We start from the raw sequence: 14454 nt of genomic DNA on the forward strand, positions 1-14454 counted from the left end.
CTGTGCGACTCTGCTAACGCCTCTGCAGAGATGGGAGAACGTGTAGCTTGATAAATAAAATCATTTCTGCTAATAATTGCTTCCACATAAGGATGAGGGATCTAACTCTGGGAAAGGTCCCACTGGAAAGCATGTGATCAGACTTGTTAACTTTTTTCTCATTTTTCCCTTTTATTTCACAATTCGAGGTGGATGTGGACTGCCCAGTATGTTCTCCTGTCCAAAGTCAGTGCACCTGCCGGTGGGTGTGTGGGCGGGCGGCTTCCCTGTCTCTGGTGCCTGGCTTGGGGAGAGGGGGCTGTGGGTTCTCCTTTCCATCTTCCATGGAGAGAGCGCTGTCCGCCGTGCGTGTAGTGTGTCCAGAGACTGTGAAGCAGCTTTCCTCTGGAGGCACATGCTTTGCTCCTGGTGTTGCCCCAATCTGGGATCAGGGAGCCTGGGCTTGGCCGGCGCGTTCCATCTGCCGGACAGTCCTCCTGACCGGGAGACAGTCCGAGCTGCAGACTGCACAGCCGCAGTCACCTGAGAGCAGGCCTGCCCCGGGCTTCACCCATCTTCTTCAACTGCCTCCTTAGGCTCTGAGAGGCAGGATGCCCTGGGTCAGCCCAGCGTCAGTCACATGGACCACGCCGTCCAGCTGGGTGCTCCAGGTCATTCCGGAGAAGAGGTGAAATCCCTGAGCTCAGATTTTCTCAGCCAGAGGAAGAGGATAAGAGCAGTGCTTCCTGGGGCACTGGGAGGCATGAGTGGAAACACTTAGCGCAGCACCCAGCGCATGAGCAGTACCCTGTGCCATCCCCTTCCCATTACTGTTCGGTCCACATCCCATCGTGCCTGTGTCTCTCATCCCCGCTTCTCCTACTGTGCGGTAGGTTGCCGATGTCCGACTACACTCGGGACTGACGCCGGGCTAGACTCAGGTGGTCCAGGGCTCACACGGCCCTGACAATGTATGATGGACAGGAGGAGATAATGTATCTCTACTGCTTTCGTTGGGTATTTTATTAAGCCCTGAAAACAGCACCTGTTTGCAACCACATAGCTGCAGGTTGAATTAATGGTGTCTAAAATATAGTATTCCTTTTCCTAGAAGGAAAATGCTGAAGAATGAAGTGGAACCGTGATTGGAAACCCATGTGTTTCACATTTGTTCTGTACGACTGGGCGTAGAGTCTAAAATCGAATCTTAGCTCTTAGGCAGCCCCCCCCCCCATTTAGGGAATGTCTGGGCCACCTCCCAGGTGACTAGAGGTGATGTGTGGGTACCTGAGCTCCTCCCACCTAGGGGAGGTGTGAGCCTCAGGCTGTGGGGTGACAAGGGTCCCGAATCGAGAAAATCCTTTGAGTGTGTAGACACCCCCTAGCCTGCCCTGTGGAACGCACAGGCTTAGAGCAGGTGAGACTTAAGTGGAGCTGGAGAGGCTCAGAAGATGGGAGCAGTGGTGACAAATGACTGACACTAGGCTGCAGGGGAGTTTTGCTGTCGACCTCTAGTTCCTCCATTCCAGTGCCACCCTCTGAAAGAGGGGATCTGGGTCTGGGCCCTGTGTGTGTGTGGATCATGACTTCCGGGTGATTTGAAAGGCACTGCTATCGTGGGGAACCACGTCGTCACCTTGGTAAGATGGAAGCTTCCTTCTCCTCCTATTTTCCTTTTTAGATCACCTTCTTGTGCTTTCTCGACAGTTCGCAAAGGTTACCGGATCCAAGCCGACAAAGAGAGAGACTCCATGAAGGTCCTGTACTATGTGGAGAAGGAGCTGGCTCAGTTTGACCCAGCCAGAAGGATGCGAGGCAGATGTGAGCATCTGTTGGTTTTCTGGGCTCTGCGTCACACAGGACTGAGTGGCTGTTCCAGCAGCGACGGGGCCTGCAGAGCCACAGCTGTTGGGGTGCTGGCAGCTCTCGTACACCAAAGGGAGCACAGGGGCTTCTGGGGTGAAGAGCAGGGCAGTCGCGCACCCTTGTTTTATGTTGGGTGTCTCCAGGGCACAGCCAGTATTGGACACCTGGCTTCCTAACCCTACGGTTAGAAGGAGTTATCAAACACCGTCCCCAGTGTCATATGCAGAGCAAGGACAGCATCTGGAGCCTCAGCGATAGTTGTCTTCCAGCATGAGGGGCCCAGCCTTGAAGTGAGCCTCCCACTCACCTCGTGAGAGTCAGAGGAGCCTGACACAGTGACTCTGGGAAAGGGAGCTGCCTTCCCCCAGGTCCCAACGTGGCCACTGAGGGCTGGGAGGAGGCTGCTCCTCTCCTCAGAGAACTTGTAATTACTAAGTCTGGAGATGGTGGGGCCCTTGGAGACTCGCAGCTGACAGAGCTGATTCTTTGGGGTGGATTCCAAATGACTGTCTGTCTTGGGATGCAGAACAGAGCAGGCTGAGGGGGACGGCTGGTTACCAGAGGGTGCTGGCAGGCATGGCAGTGGGTCACGACGCGCTTTCTTTGAACCCTCTTCTTCTTGGAACCAAAGACAGACTTGATGGAATTGTTGGGGAAACAGTCCCAGACTACAGGAGCTTTATTCAGATTAAGGACAACATATTCCACCCAGTTTGCAATTCTAAATCCAGCCGTCTGCTGTAGCCCTTGCTGCACCCTCCCACCTAGCGGTCTATAAAAAGACCATCTCCAGATTGGAATGTCAGGAATGCAGATGTCACTGCACTTGACAAACTAGTGGTAGCAGTGTTGTCATGGATCCCTGTAAGGGGCAGACAGAGTTGGAATCCAGAAGCCTGGGCAGGAAATCTGTGCATCTCACAGCTCAGAGAAAAAGTTAACGATTAAGATTAAAACTAAAGAATGGATTCTCGTCCAGGTGGTGACTCCCCTGTCTGATTGACCCAGATGGTCTCCAGGGGCCAGCCGGTCATAAGGTAGTGGAAACTCAGAGTTACTGGGGACTTTAGGGACTGCCTGGTCAACCTTTGCAGTGTAACCATGAGGAAACAGAAGGCCAGGGGACAGTGACAGATGCAGGGTGGAACCCAGCTCTTCTGAGTCCCAGTCTTGTGATCTTTACCAAAGAAGCTTGTGAGCTGTAGTTTCTGGGGCGACCACAGCCTCCTTGTTCCTAGGGCTCCAGACTGCTGCGACTGGAAAGGACTCTGAGGTTGTTGAATCCGGAGGAGGACAGTGAGGCAAAGAGGAAAAGTGGCCAGCACCAGTACTCAGGGCCAGTGGGGGACGGGAGCCCAGATCACTGGAAGCTGCGCGTTGACATTATAGTAACTATGCATGGAGGTGAAGAGGAACAGAGCCTGCTCTACTTTGAAAGGCTGGTTCTGTTTCTGAAGAGCAAAGTAAACCCTAGGGTGGGTTCCAGATTGGGCCCCTCCTGGAGGTCTTGTAACATGGATCTCATGGTTTCAGGTTAAGCAGGGAGTCAGGCTGGGAGTCTGAGGCCCAGGTCTAGGCAGGATGGTCCTTATTTGCCTTGCCCTTTTGAGTGGTAGGTTGCTCCTGGGATGTTTCAAGTCCGAACATTCTAGAGCAGGAGTCAGCAAACAATATCCCCTGCTCCAAAGATGTCCCAGCTTCTGTTTTTGTAGATAGAGTCTTACTGGAACACAGCCATACCATGTCACTTATATATACTCTTTGACTGCCTTCATGTAGGATGGTGGAATTGAGTGGCTGTGACATTGTGGCTCACAAAGCCCAGCCCTTCACAGTTTGCCTACCTCTCCTTAGAGCTACCTCAGTGGCTGTCTCTGAAGTGGGGATGCTGACATTTGTGTTTAGTGGCAGCAATTTTAGTGTAATGCACATCCTGGACAGTTTGTTCCATGAGTAGGGAAACAGGGATAGCTCTCACTACCTGAGGGATGAAAAAGGTCATGTTTCCTGAAATTTAAGGAAAGGTCTGAGCCAACAACATTACTTTACAGAGGTCTCATCTAAATTTCTTTTCTGTATAGTTCCTAGGAAATTGGAATTCATAGGAATCATAAGAAGGAATATTCTAGAATTGATTAATCAAAAGTATCTCAGTTATTTTCCTTTAAAATAAGCAGAAACTTAGAGAAAAGTTTCTTAAGAGATAGAAAACAATTAAAAATCAGATTATAATTCAAAACCAACTGATCACGTGATGAAACCTAATGGCATTCAAGGTAAAGGCTGTGTTCCTGGCAAGCAGGGGCTAGGAGGTTTGGTGTGGGGGAGGGCCTGTCGCACTGCTAGGCAAAATTCTCTGTTCTTCCCAGGACTGTTGGAGCTCAGAGGGGAAAATCAGAGGGAACCTGAGACACATTGTGCTTCCCACATCTTATCTTGGCTTACCTCTTGCTCAATAGCCAGGCTTTAAACCTAGTAAATATTGTTTTTAATAATATTTTCAAAGTCCTAATGAAAAGATTTTGGAAAACAAATGGATTCTGTTACATTACAAATAGGTTCACCCAATTTATTTTTTTAAATAAAATGAAATTCAATCCATTTCAAAGCTCTGTAAACAGCAGCCCCCTCCCTCCCCAGCCCCCGCTTTAACTTCCCAACTGTGGTTCTGATCCTTTTTTTGCAAGTGCTTTGCAAAAAGCCCCTTAGGGAAGGAGGGAGCTATGACTAGACACACACCCTCCCATTATTAGGCTGGGACCAGAGCACAGATGGAGGCCCACAGGCCACAGGCACCCCCTGTCCTTCTCACACCTCCAAACAGCAGCTTGCCCATGGCAGCCACACACTTGGAATGCTCCTGGGCCACGGGAAGAAGTCTCTCCAGGCCTGGAGAGTGGATTTGGTGCCACTTGGGTGAGTGTGGTCTAAAGGTAGGCGTATGGATGCTGGCATGCACTCCCCTTGACCTCGTGGGCTTCTTGCTGCGTGGGGAAGGGCTCAGTGGAAAGCGGGCAGAAGAGCAGTCCTCGAAGGCCTGTGGTAGTATTGGCTCTGGAGGCCCCATCTTGGCCCTGGTCAACAGCAGGGAAGATGCTGTCAGATGTGCTTCTCTCTCTCGTTGTCCCTTTTGGTCCAACATACCTGGGATTATCACAACTCACCAAATAATTATACAGGAAAAAGAAAAATACATGGATGATGATGTGCCAGGCCAGCTGCAGGGAGCCTGAGTTCTGGGAAGCTAGCCTTAGGTGGAACAAAAACAATTGTTCTGCTGTTCCAAGAAGAGGCAGGACTCCTCCCTCTCAGTAAGCAGGTAGGCTTCCCACTGGAGCCAGTTCCTGCTGCCAAAAACACAAATACCACCTGCAGGTGAACAACCCACCCTTGACAGGCCTGACGCCCCCAGCCGGGAGTTTGTGGAGCCTCTGGTCTCAGCCCTTCCTATCTAACACGGAGAAATCTCTGTCCCTGCAGATAACAACACCATCTCAGAACTCAGCTCCCTGCATGAAGAGGAGAGCAGCTTCCGCCAGTCTTACCATCAGATGAGGAGCAAGCAATTCCCCGTGTCTGGGGACCTGGAGAGCAATCCTGACTACTGGTCGGGTGTCATGGGAAGCAGCAGTGGGGCCAGCAGGGGACCCTCAGCCCTGGAGTATAACAAAGAGGATCGGGAGAGCTTCCGGCACAGGTGATGGCCGCCAGGGGGCTGAGCAGAAGCAGGTAGAACTGAGATTGTTGCTAAACAGCACCGTCCCTCCTTCTGGGTCTCTTTCTATCCTGTGGGGAGCTTCCCTCTCTCACATTTATTAGTCAAGGGGACCTTAGGACTCTTGAAGGGACTGCATAGAAGTAATCATTCGAGGCCTTTTGAAAATGTGAACTCTGGGCTCCTTAATGAACCTTCACGTAACTCTGCCCTGATACATTTTATCCTATAACCTCCGAAATCTCCCATCATCTCCGTGGTTTTTGATCACTTGTTACCTGAAAGGTAAAACGCCAACGCTTTATAATGTTGCACTTAATTCTCGTGACTCACAGGCAGCCACCAGTAATATACCATTTTAAGTTGGGAAGGCAAATTTCCATATGCTACGGCACTTACCAGCCTGATAAGACCAAGCATAGGGAGGCTGAGTCTACCCAGTTCCTGGACGCATCCCCATGAATGGCACTTACTGCCTTTACCTTGAAGGACAGTCGACATCGCCTCTCACTCTCACCAACTGCAGGGGTCCCTCTGCCCAAGAGGTAACTTGGCCCTTGGCTGGAGGGCGAAACAGGACGCTCAGTGTACCCCCAAACTGCAGAGGCTCCTGGGGCCCCAGCCGTGCGCGCTGCCGCTGGCTGGGGCGTAGAGCGGGTGGCGTGAGACGCGTGGCCAACCAGGGCTCATCATAGCGATCAGAAGGCGTGTTTGGGCCCTCGCTGGACAGCGGGAGGTGCCCAGGAGCCGGTGCGCTTCTAGGCCAGCCCGAGCCCGCCCGGGCCGCGGTTCTGACCACTGACCCACCACTCCTCTGTCCGCAGCCAGCAGCGCTCCAAGTCCGAGATGCTGTCGCGGAAGAACTTCGCCCCCGGGGTTCCCGCAGTCTCCATGGACGAACTGGCGGCCTTCGCCGACTCGTATGGCCCGCGGCGCCACGCCGACGGCAATGGCCTGGAGCCGCGGGCCGGCAGCCGCTTCGAGCGCGCGCGCACGGGCCTCCTCCAGGACGGGCCGCTGGAGGAGCTGTACGGGCGCGGCCGCAGTCGCGAGCCGCTGGACGCAGAGCGCGGCTGGCCGGAGGACGCGCCCCTGCCGCGCCTGGTGAGCCGCACGCCGGGCACCGCGCGCAAGTACGAGCACGCGTACCTGGACGGCGCGTCCGAGCGGGCCGAGGGCGCGGGCCGCGGCGGCAGCCTGGAGACGCCCGCGCGGCGCGGCGCGCAGCTCGGCCCGCGCAGCGCCTCCTACTACGCCTGGTCGCCGCCCGCCCCCTTCGAGTCCCGGCCCGGCGACGCGGAGCTCGAGCCCGACGACACGCTGCCGCCCTACAGCGAGCGGGAGCTGAGCCGCGGCCCGTCCTGGCGCAGCCGCGACCTGCCGCACCACGGCGGCTCGGAGAAGCGCAGGAAGAAGGAGCCCGCCAAGAAAACGGTGGGCGGGGGTCGCGGGGGCGTCTGGGCCCTCGCGGGTGCCGCGGGCGAAGGGAGGGAGCACGTGGCCCTGCAGAGTTAGGAAGGGCAGAAAGCCAGGCGGCGTGGAAGGAGCTTTGAGCGCGGGGGTGCTGGGCGCACTCTCCCCATCGCCCGCCCGCTCTGGGAGGGGAGAGGGTTCCTAACTCGCAGAAAGTTCTTGAAAGAGCCCCCATCCAGAGAAGGTTAGGAACCCCTGCTCTTTACAAAGGACAGCTTGCTTTTTCTTTCCTCCCTTGACATTTTATTGAGTGTAAGCTGTGTGCTGTGCCCCAGGATGTGCAGGAAATCCTGGGTCCCAGCTGTCCAATTCCTTTTTATTCCCCCCCTCCCCCCGCCTTGAATGGTTGTGTAGACTGTTGCTGTCCAAGTGCAGACAACCCGCTCTGTCCCTCAGCCGCCGAACGTGAGACCTGGACCTCAGACAAACACCGGGGGTCTGTCCCAGATGTCCACAGTGAGGTGCCAGAGTGGCTTCCAGCCACTGCCCCTGATCAGTTACCCCGCCTCCCTGCCATGTAGCTTTTCCGGAGTCCAAGGGAGATTTTCCTTAGTGTGGAGTATAGGGAGAAGGAATAGCAACAGAAAAAAAGGCTTGACATGTCATTAATCCCTCCAAACAATTGCCTTTTGTTTTTTAAATAGAAGAAAGCAATGGCCAAAGTACTGTGAGTAGGGAGGAAACTGTCAGGGGCTTCAGGTCTATAGTACACCATCCTCCCTTGTTACTGGGAGCATGCAGTAAACACAGTAGCTATTCTTAAGGCGGTGGTAAGTTATTCTGCAGGCAGGGAACAGAGTTCTGTCTGCTAGCTGTGGGCTTCAGCCCCGTTTGAGGCTTGGGGACATCAACACAAGTTCAGAGTCAGGATGTGCCTGCTCTGAACAGGTTCTGGACTCTGCCCAGTGAGCCAACCCTTGTGTTGTTGCTTTCTTTAAGTATCTTCTAGTTTAATGTTGGACTCTTTCTGCTTTTCCCCAGAGTGAGTTTCCAACCAGGATGTCCCTTGTGGTCTGATGTTTTCAAGATGTCTTTGGAGGACCAGAAGTCAGACACAGACTACAGCGACAAGATGCAAGCCAGCAGGCCAGGACCTTCTCTGGCCACCACCTTGGAAGATCTACTCATCTCTGCTTCGGCCGGAGACAGGAGGCAGCCTTTCAGGAGGCTGATTCCAAACCTCAGTGCCCCTCTAGCTGGTTTGAGAAGCTCATCAAGAAGACCACATGTGCAACAGCGCACACCGAGTGTCTCCCCCAGTTTCTCCTGCCCAGTCTCCTTCCTGAGTGGAACCAGGACTTCACTTCCTAGTCAGAAAGAGTCAGCCCTGGACTGCTGGTCTCCAGAAACTGCCTGAGCCTACAGTATGCTTTTCTGTACTCCCGTGCTATGCCTGGCAACTGAAGAATGTACTGCCATTAGAAGGCCCGCTGGTGGGCGGAGATAATTTCAAGGCAAAATATCCCTTTTACCCCAATGCTTCCCAGTCACTAGCCAGTGACTGTCACTACACTAGAACCAGAGAGCTTCTGGTGACCTCAGTGACAGTGACCTCCCAGACTATCATAGAAGTGGCTTCAATTTGCTGTTCTGAATCACAATTCTCCAGTGACATAACAGAGTAGTATACTATTTTGAAAACCTGTCTAAGTGGTATTTCTTTTTTCATTCTGAGGACATAACACTGCTCTTTCTCGTTCTGCTGCACCTGTCAACATCTGAGTCTTGCACCTTATGGGCTCTTCTTTTCCTCTCCTCTCCTGGACTTGCCATAGGTTGGTTCCATATACAGAGCCCCACCTGTCTGAACTCTGATTAAGTTGTCATCAGGTGCCTTTGGTAATGCTTAAATTGCACACATGGATGAGAAGAGAGAGAAAACAAGAGGAGAAATAAGTTAGGCACAATGGAAAAGAATGAGAAAGAATTCGAGAGGAAAAGAATGCCCAGTCTGATTATGTTTTGGATGTGGGGCATCATCCCATAATTGCCACTCAGTCTTTCCTGGTTTTCATTTACTGAGTTCTTTCTGCCACCCTGGTTCTGCCATGGTTGGGGGTGAGCCCGCAGCTCTTGGCATCACTGGGCTGCCGGCAAGGATGCTTTGGCAGATGATGGGTATCGTCTTCTCAGAAAGGAGTCCTTCCTGTTCCTACTCTTGCCTAAATCCCAAAGCAAGAACCTTTTGGATTTTGTAATTTGTAGATTGCAAAAATAGCCAAGAACTTTTCCCTTCTCACTGAGAAGTGGAAGTCTTTTTATCCACCCCTGAATTTGGAGTTGGCCAGGTGGTTTGATCTGACCATGGCCCAGTAGCAAATGTAACCTAAGCAGAGACTTGAAAGGTTCTTGTGCATTCAGTTTGTCCTCGCTTGCTGCTCTTGGGAACCTTGCAGCCACCACCAGGAGAAGGAGCCTGGACTCTCCTGCTGCATGATGAGAGAAAAGGGCCTCGTTACCCCTGTCCCCCTGTGTGACAGCTTGTCTGCCCTCCGCTGATTGCAGATGTGAGAGTCCAGCCAAAACCATGGAAGAATGGCCTAGCTGAGCAGGGCCAGCTGCTGATCCCTTCTCAAGGCAGGAGAAGTTGGTGCACCCTCTGTGTTCGTTTTTCTTCAAAGACAAAACTGACTCTTCTCATTGGCATGTTCTGCCCTGATTCTATTCCTCCATCCACTTTAGGTGTCTCTCAGCCTCCACTTCCTTTTTATCACAGCCTTTCACCCTGTGCTGTTGTGATGGAACATGTGGCTGGGTTGAGTCACCAGAGGAGGCTCGTCCTGGTCATCTCGGAACCCAGCAGTGGTCCATTCCCTGTCCGTGGGTCCGTGGACAGCCTCTGAAGAAGCTTGCTCAGCACCTCCTTGGTCTTCTCCAGAGCCACCTGCCAAGACCACAGAGTGCCATTCTAGTTTCTGTTCTTCATGACATTTTCAAAAGGTCCTTCATGTACAGTGTTACAAAGAAGCAGCTGGGGAGGATCAGAGGGATGAGCTGGATCACTGCACAGAGGAGAACTGGCCTACCAAAGGACTTCAGGTCTCTCTGGCTTGTCCCAGAGGAACCATGAGGACAGTTCAGCCCAGTTCTGGCCCTTCCAAGGGCTGGAAGACACAAGCCATAACCCTGGTGCTGAGTTTCAGACTTGACAATGTCCCTGGCCTCGGAAAGCCTAGGTCTGGTCTATCTGGGCCCCAGTTCAGATGGAAAATGCTGCCAGCCCTGGATCTCCCTTGCTCAGGCCATTCTGCTGAGCACTGGACAGCTGACTGCAGTGGCTGTTACGGCTTTATAACTGAGCACTGTGCCAGGCTTCTCACCACCAAAGAGCCCCACAGCACCAGCTGCAGAGACCCAATGTGTTGCTTTGTAAAGCCAGGGACATGTGAGATTTTGGTGACAGTTGAGGAGAGCAGTGGGAAAGAGTTATTAAAATTGGATGCCTACAATTTCAAAGACCACAAAACTAAAGACAGGAAATAAAAAATGCAAAGGTAGAGGGCTGTGGAAAGAACCTAGCAGGTGGTGGAATTGCTGGAGTCACACAGGGGCCAGCTTGTTCTCTGTGGGGCTGCAGGAGTCACCCATCAGACAGAAGGCGGCCGTCTCTGGGTGTATAACAAGGTGTAAGGTGAATAAACAAGGCAAAGCCAGCTCTTCTCAATGCCAGGCTCTTTTCTCACCTCCTTTCTTCATTCCCCTTGAAGACTGCGTCCTGCATAGGAAGGGCCTGGATGCTAGCTTCCTTCCTACGTTTTATTGGGGCTTAAGTCCTGTGTAAGACGTGGTCTCCGACCACTGGGGCCATGCAGTTTAATAAGGGAAATGAGATGGGCCCGAGAAAGAATTGGAGTTTGTGCACAGGATAGGAAATAGTGCTACGGATAAATTACATTAAACCCAGAGATTTAAAAGTTTCTTTAAATGGGAATATTTTGATATTTAAGTGTTGTGTGTGTTTGTCCATCATCCCATTAAAAGACATGCTCAATCAATGATCTGAAAAGCCAGTCTTCAAAAGTCTGAACTGAAAAGAGGTGAACTGGGTTGGGGAGTGGGGCGAGCGACAGGGGGCCTGCAGCCTGCGGGCACTCTTGCTTCCAGGTATGCTGGTGTGAGCTGTGTCCACCTCTCCAGGCTCCACTCTGCTCGGGGGGTTGTGCCCACCTTGCCCAAGGCAGGCAGGTTCCACCATGGCCTCTCATCTCTCAGAGTGTACTTGTTCTGCACTCGGCCCAGGACTGGGCACACCGGAATGGGAAGGGGCTGCCTCTCAAACCCCAGGCACATCTGTATGTATTTCCAATAGTCTGCAAAACGTCGTGTAAATACCCCAATCAGGTGGCCTTTAAGAGAGGCTGAAGAAACAGGTATGGTTAGCATTCACCCACTTTCTAAGAGAGGGAGAAACATCACCCCCATTAGTGAAATCACAAGCCCGGTCCCTCTTTAGCGTCCTGCTGAGGTCTTTCCTGCAGGATCATGGTCACAGATCGCCTCACACTGAGAGAGGCATGACTGCTGCTGATTACAAGGTCCCGGTGGGGCCTGCCTTGATGAATGGGGGTCTGGAGCCAAGAGCTGCACTTGGACTTGCGTTTCAGGAGAGTCCTTTGATGGGGTGCCTTTGGGGGTGCTGCGCTGGGTCCCACCTCCTCCTAGTGCTGCCTGAAGCTCCCTGGGGTGGGGGGTGGGTTCTTCAGGTGTCTGGTGAGGCCCCTCCCACTGCCCTGGGGCTGGCAGCAGGGAGGCACCCACACCTTGATGGTGACCTGGAGACTGGCCAGAGTGGAATGGAGGGGAGATGAGGGGGGAGGAGGAGTTAGGAGCCCGCTCCCAGTTTGCTCTAGTGCCTGCATTCCCAGAATAGTGATCTGTTGTGACAGTCTCAGCTCAGACAACAAGAATTACAGGTAATTTTCTCATTCCCTTGATGCCATTCTGAGCAAAACTTAGATCATGAATAGAAAGAAGGGAGGCCATTGGGGAATGGCAGATGTAAATTATTTTTCAAAGCATGCAGATTATTAGCCTTGCTAGTCCAAAGCGGAGTGGGCAAGAGTATAAAATCTACATTATGTCTCCTTCCAAAATGGGATTGAAGCATTGCCTGAATCCAAAAGGAGTTTGAAATAGACTTAGAATTGTAAAAATTCAAATTCAATAAAATAGTAGTCCAGATTCTTAAAGCCCTAGAAGAAAAAGAGCCTATTTTTTTCCTATCCTACCTCCCAGTCACCTGGGAGGCTGGTGTGTGACACTCGAGGTCCAGGCGGGGGGCTCTGCCAGATAGTGGAGCTGCTTCAAGAGCATCCTGAGTGGAGGGCTGGGCGTGGTGGCCCATGCCTGTGGCTCGGGAGGCTGAGGCAAAAGGATCCAGCCTCAGCAAAAGTGAGGTACTAAACAACTCGGTGGGACCCTGTCTCTAAATAAAATTGTTGAGAGCCACAGCCGAAGGGGCCCCAGCAAACTTCTAGCTGCCAGCAAACTTCTAGCTGCCAACTGATTGGCTCCTCTGCCGTGATGCTCATTGGGCTGTTTCCCGCCCTTTCAGACCAGGGAGCTGCTCATTGGGGGACTTTTTTTGGCTCTGCCCATGCAACCCAGCCAATCGGCCTCAAGAGAGGAGGAGTGTGGGGGGGGGGGCGTTGAGAGGCTTGCGGGAAGCTGGTGGTGGCAGTTGGGCTCTGAGGGAATTCCTGAGGAGCTGTGTGGTGTGGTGTGTGGTTCTAAAAATAAAGTTCGTTTCTTTTGACAAGTGGCTCCCGAATTGTGCCCAGCCAGACTGCGGCAAAAATACAAAATAGGGCTTGGAATCTGGCTCATCTGACTCCGGTCACATGGAGCTGAGCCCTGAACTGCCAGCTCCTTCCTGTCACCCTGGGGCGGGTCTGTGCAGACAGGCCTTGTTGGGGCTTCTCCTGTCCTCAGAGGGGGTCCAGGTGCAGCAGCTTGAGTGGGGGGAAGGGCTTTGGGGAATAGGTGCTTCCCCCTGGGAGTCCCTGGGGAGGACCCACGGAGCCAAGCTTTTGTCTGGACACAGACTTCCTGGGCTGGGGAATGGGAGCCTCTGAGGAGGAGCCCCCGGCGTCCCTGCTACACGGCAGGTTTTAGGGGGAACCGGAAGCAGATCTGCAGTGGGGAGGGAACCAGGTAGCAGTCTAGCTAAAAGCTTTGTTGGAGCTTTTTGGTGGGGCTCAGCCCCTCCCAATATTTCTGAGGAGGCTAGAAAAGACGCGTGGCTTCTCCCTTACCTGAAGAAAAGCCAAGGTGTTAGGCACTGCCCAGGAGAAATGTCCTTGTGGAAGTCAAGAAAGAGCAAGGGCATGGAAGACACTAGGGGCAGAGGGGGCGGAAGTCCTCCAGGCAGAGCCTGCCTGGGGGTGCTGGCCCTCACCGTGACACAGCAGCACTGAGCTGTGTCACCGTTGTTCTGTTCCAGACAGACAAAGTGGACTTGGTTGTGATGTTTTAAACTAAATCAAGCGTTTTCGTCTCTGTTTGTTACCAAGAACTCATGATTGACACAACCAGGGCTCATCCTGATCTCATACTAGCCCCAGCAGGACGGGGAGTCCTGCAATACACACCCTTCCCAGAAAGTTCAACAACAGATGCCGTGGGATGATAGGGAGGCAGCACTGAGGGGGCCTAACGTGGGTGTGAGTGTGTGTGAGTGTGTGTGTGGCTGGATCCCCAGCCCAGCGCCCAGCGCCCCACACATGCTGGGAAAGCACCCGGGGCTTCCTAAGTTGCCCAGGCTGGCCTTGAACTCGCACCCTCCTCGCTCAGGTCAGAGTCCCTGGCTGTGATGTGCTTCTGCGGGTTTGGATATCCTGCAGCCGGTGACTTGTGGGCACTCAGACCGCTCACTGTTCAGGGCGGAGGGCCGGCAGGAGAGGTGGAAGGACAGTGCACTGGGACCTGGCTGCTTTTCAAGAAGGGAGCTAGCATTTGTTGGTGGAAATTATGCTTGGGGAAGGGAGGAAGGAAGCTGCTGGTGGGAGGACATCTATGTTCTGAGGAGATCTGAGAAGTTCCACGGCACTGTAATTAAGAGAAGGCAATTAAAAACCTTTGTTAGCACTAGAAGCGATAAATACCTCAGGAACTATGAATCCTCTCTTGAGGCCAAGCCCTGTCAAGGGAGTTCCAGATTTCAGGGCCCTGCTTGAATGGAAAATCTGTCTTTGCTTGAAACATCTGGCCTTAATTTTCTTCTTGTAGAAATTAACTTAAAAACATTACTTTTTTATATAGATTTAACTTGAAAATAGACTGAAACAGTTTAACTCAGAATACATCCTCTGGATTTTCTGTCATTTTCTCTAATGATTTAATTCCATCTTGCCTTTTTCAGTCTTATATGTCACATGTATTATTACATATATTACACATTACACATTATATTACATATAATA

General features: G+C 52.5%; 1 protein-coding gene across 1 annotated transcript in view; it reads left to right on the top strand.

Moving 5' to 3' along the window:
- Ildr2 (immunoglobulin like domain containing receptor 2) overlaps nt 1-11039 on the top strand; it is a 58123-nt gene extending 47084 nt beyond the window's left edge. Inside the window, exons 8-11 of the mRNA XM_058574404.1 lie at nt 1687-1800; nt 5326-5542; nt 6385-6994; nt 8015-11039. Of these exons, the coding sequence (XP_058430387.1) occupies nt 1687-1800; nt 5326-5542; nt 6385-6994; nt 8015-8050 (977 nt within the window). The 3' untranslated portion in view covers nt 8051-11039. The remainder of the gene's footprint in view (nt 1-1686; nt 1801-5325; nt 5543-6384; nt 6995-8014) is intronic.
- The last annotated feature ends 3415 nt before the right edge of the window (nt 11040-14454 follow it).

The sequence above is a fragment of the Marmota monax genome, unplaced genomic scaffold (assembly GCF_021218885.2).
Source record: "Marmota monax isolate L192 unplaced genomic scaffold, Marmota_monax_Labrador192_F-V1.1 WCK01_AAM20220418_F8-fsc00055, whole genome shotgun sequence".
Classification (NCBI taxonomy): domain Eukaryota; kingdom Metazoa; phylum Chordata; class Mammalia; order Rodentia; family Sciuridae; genus Marmota; species Marmota monax.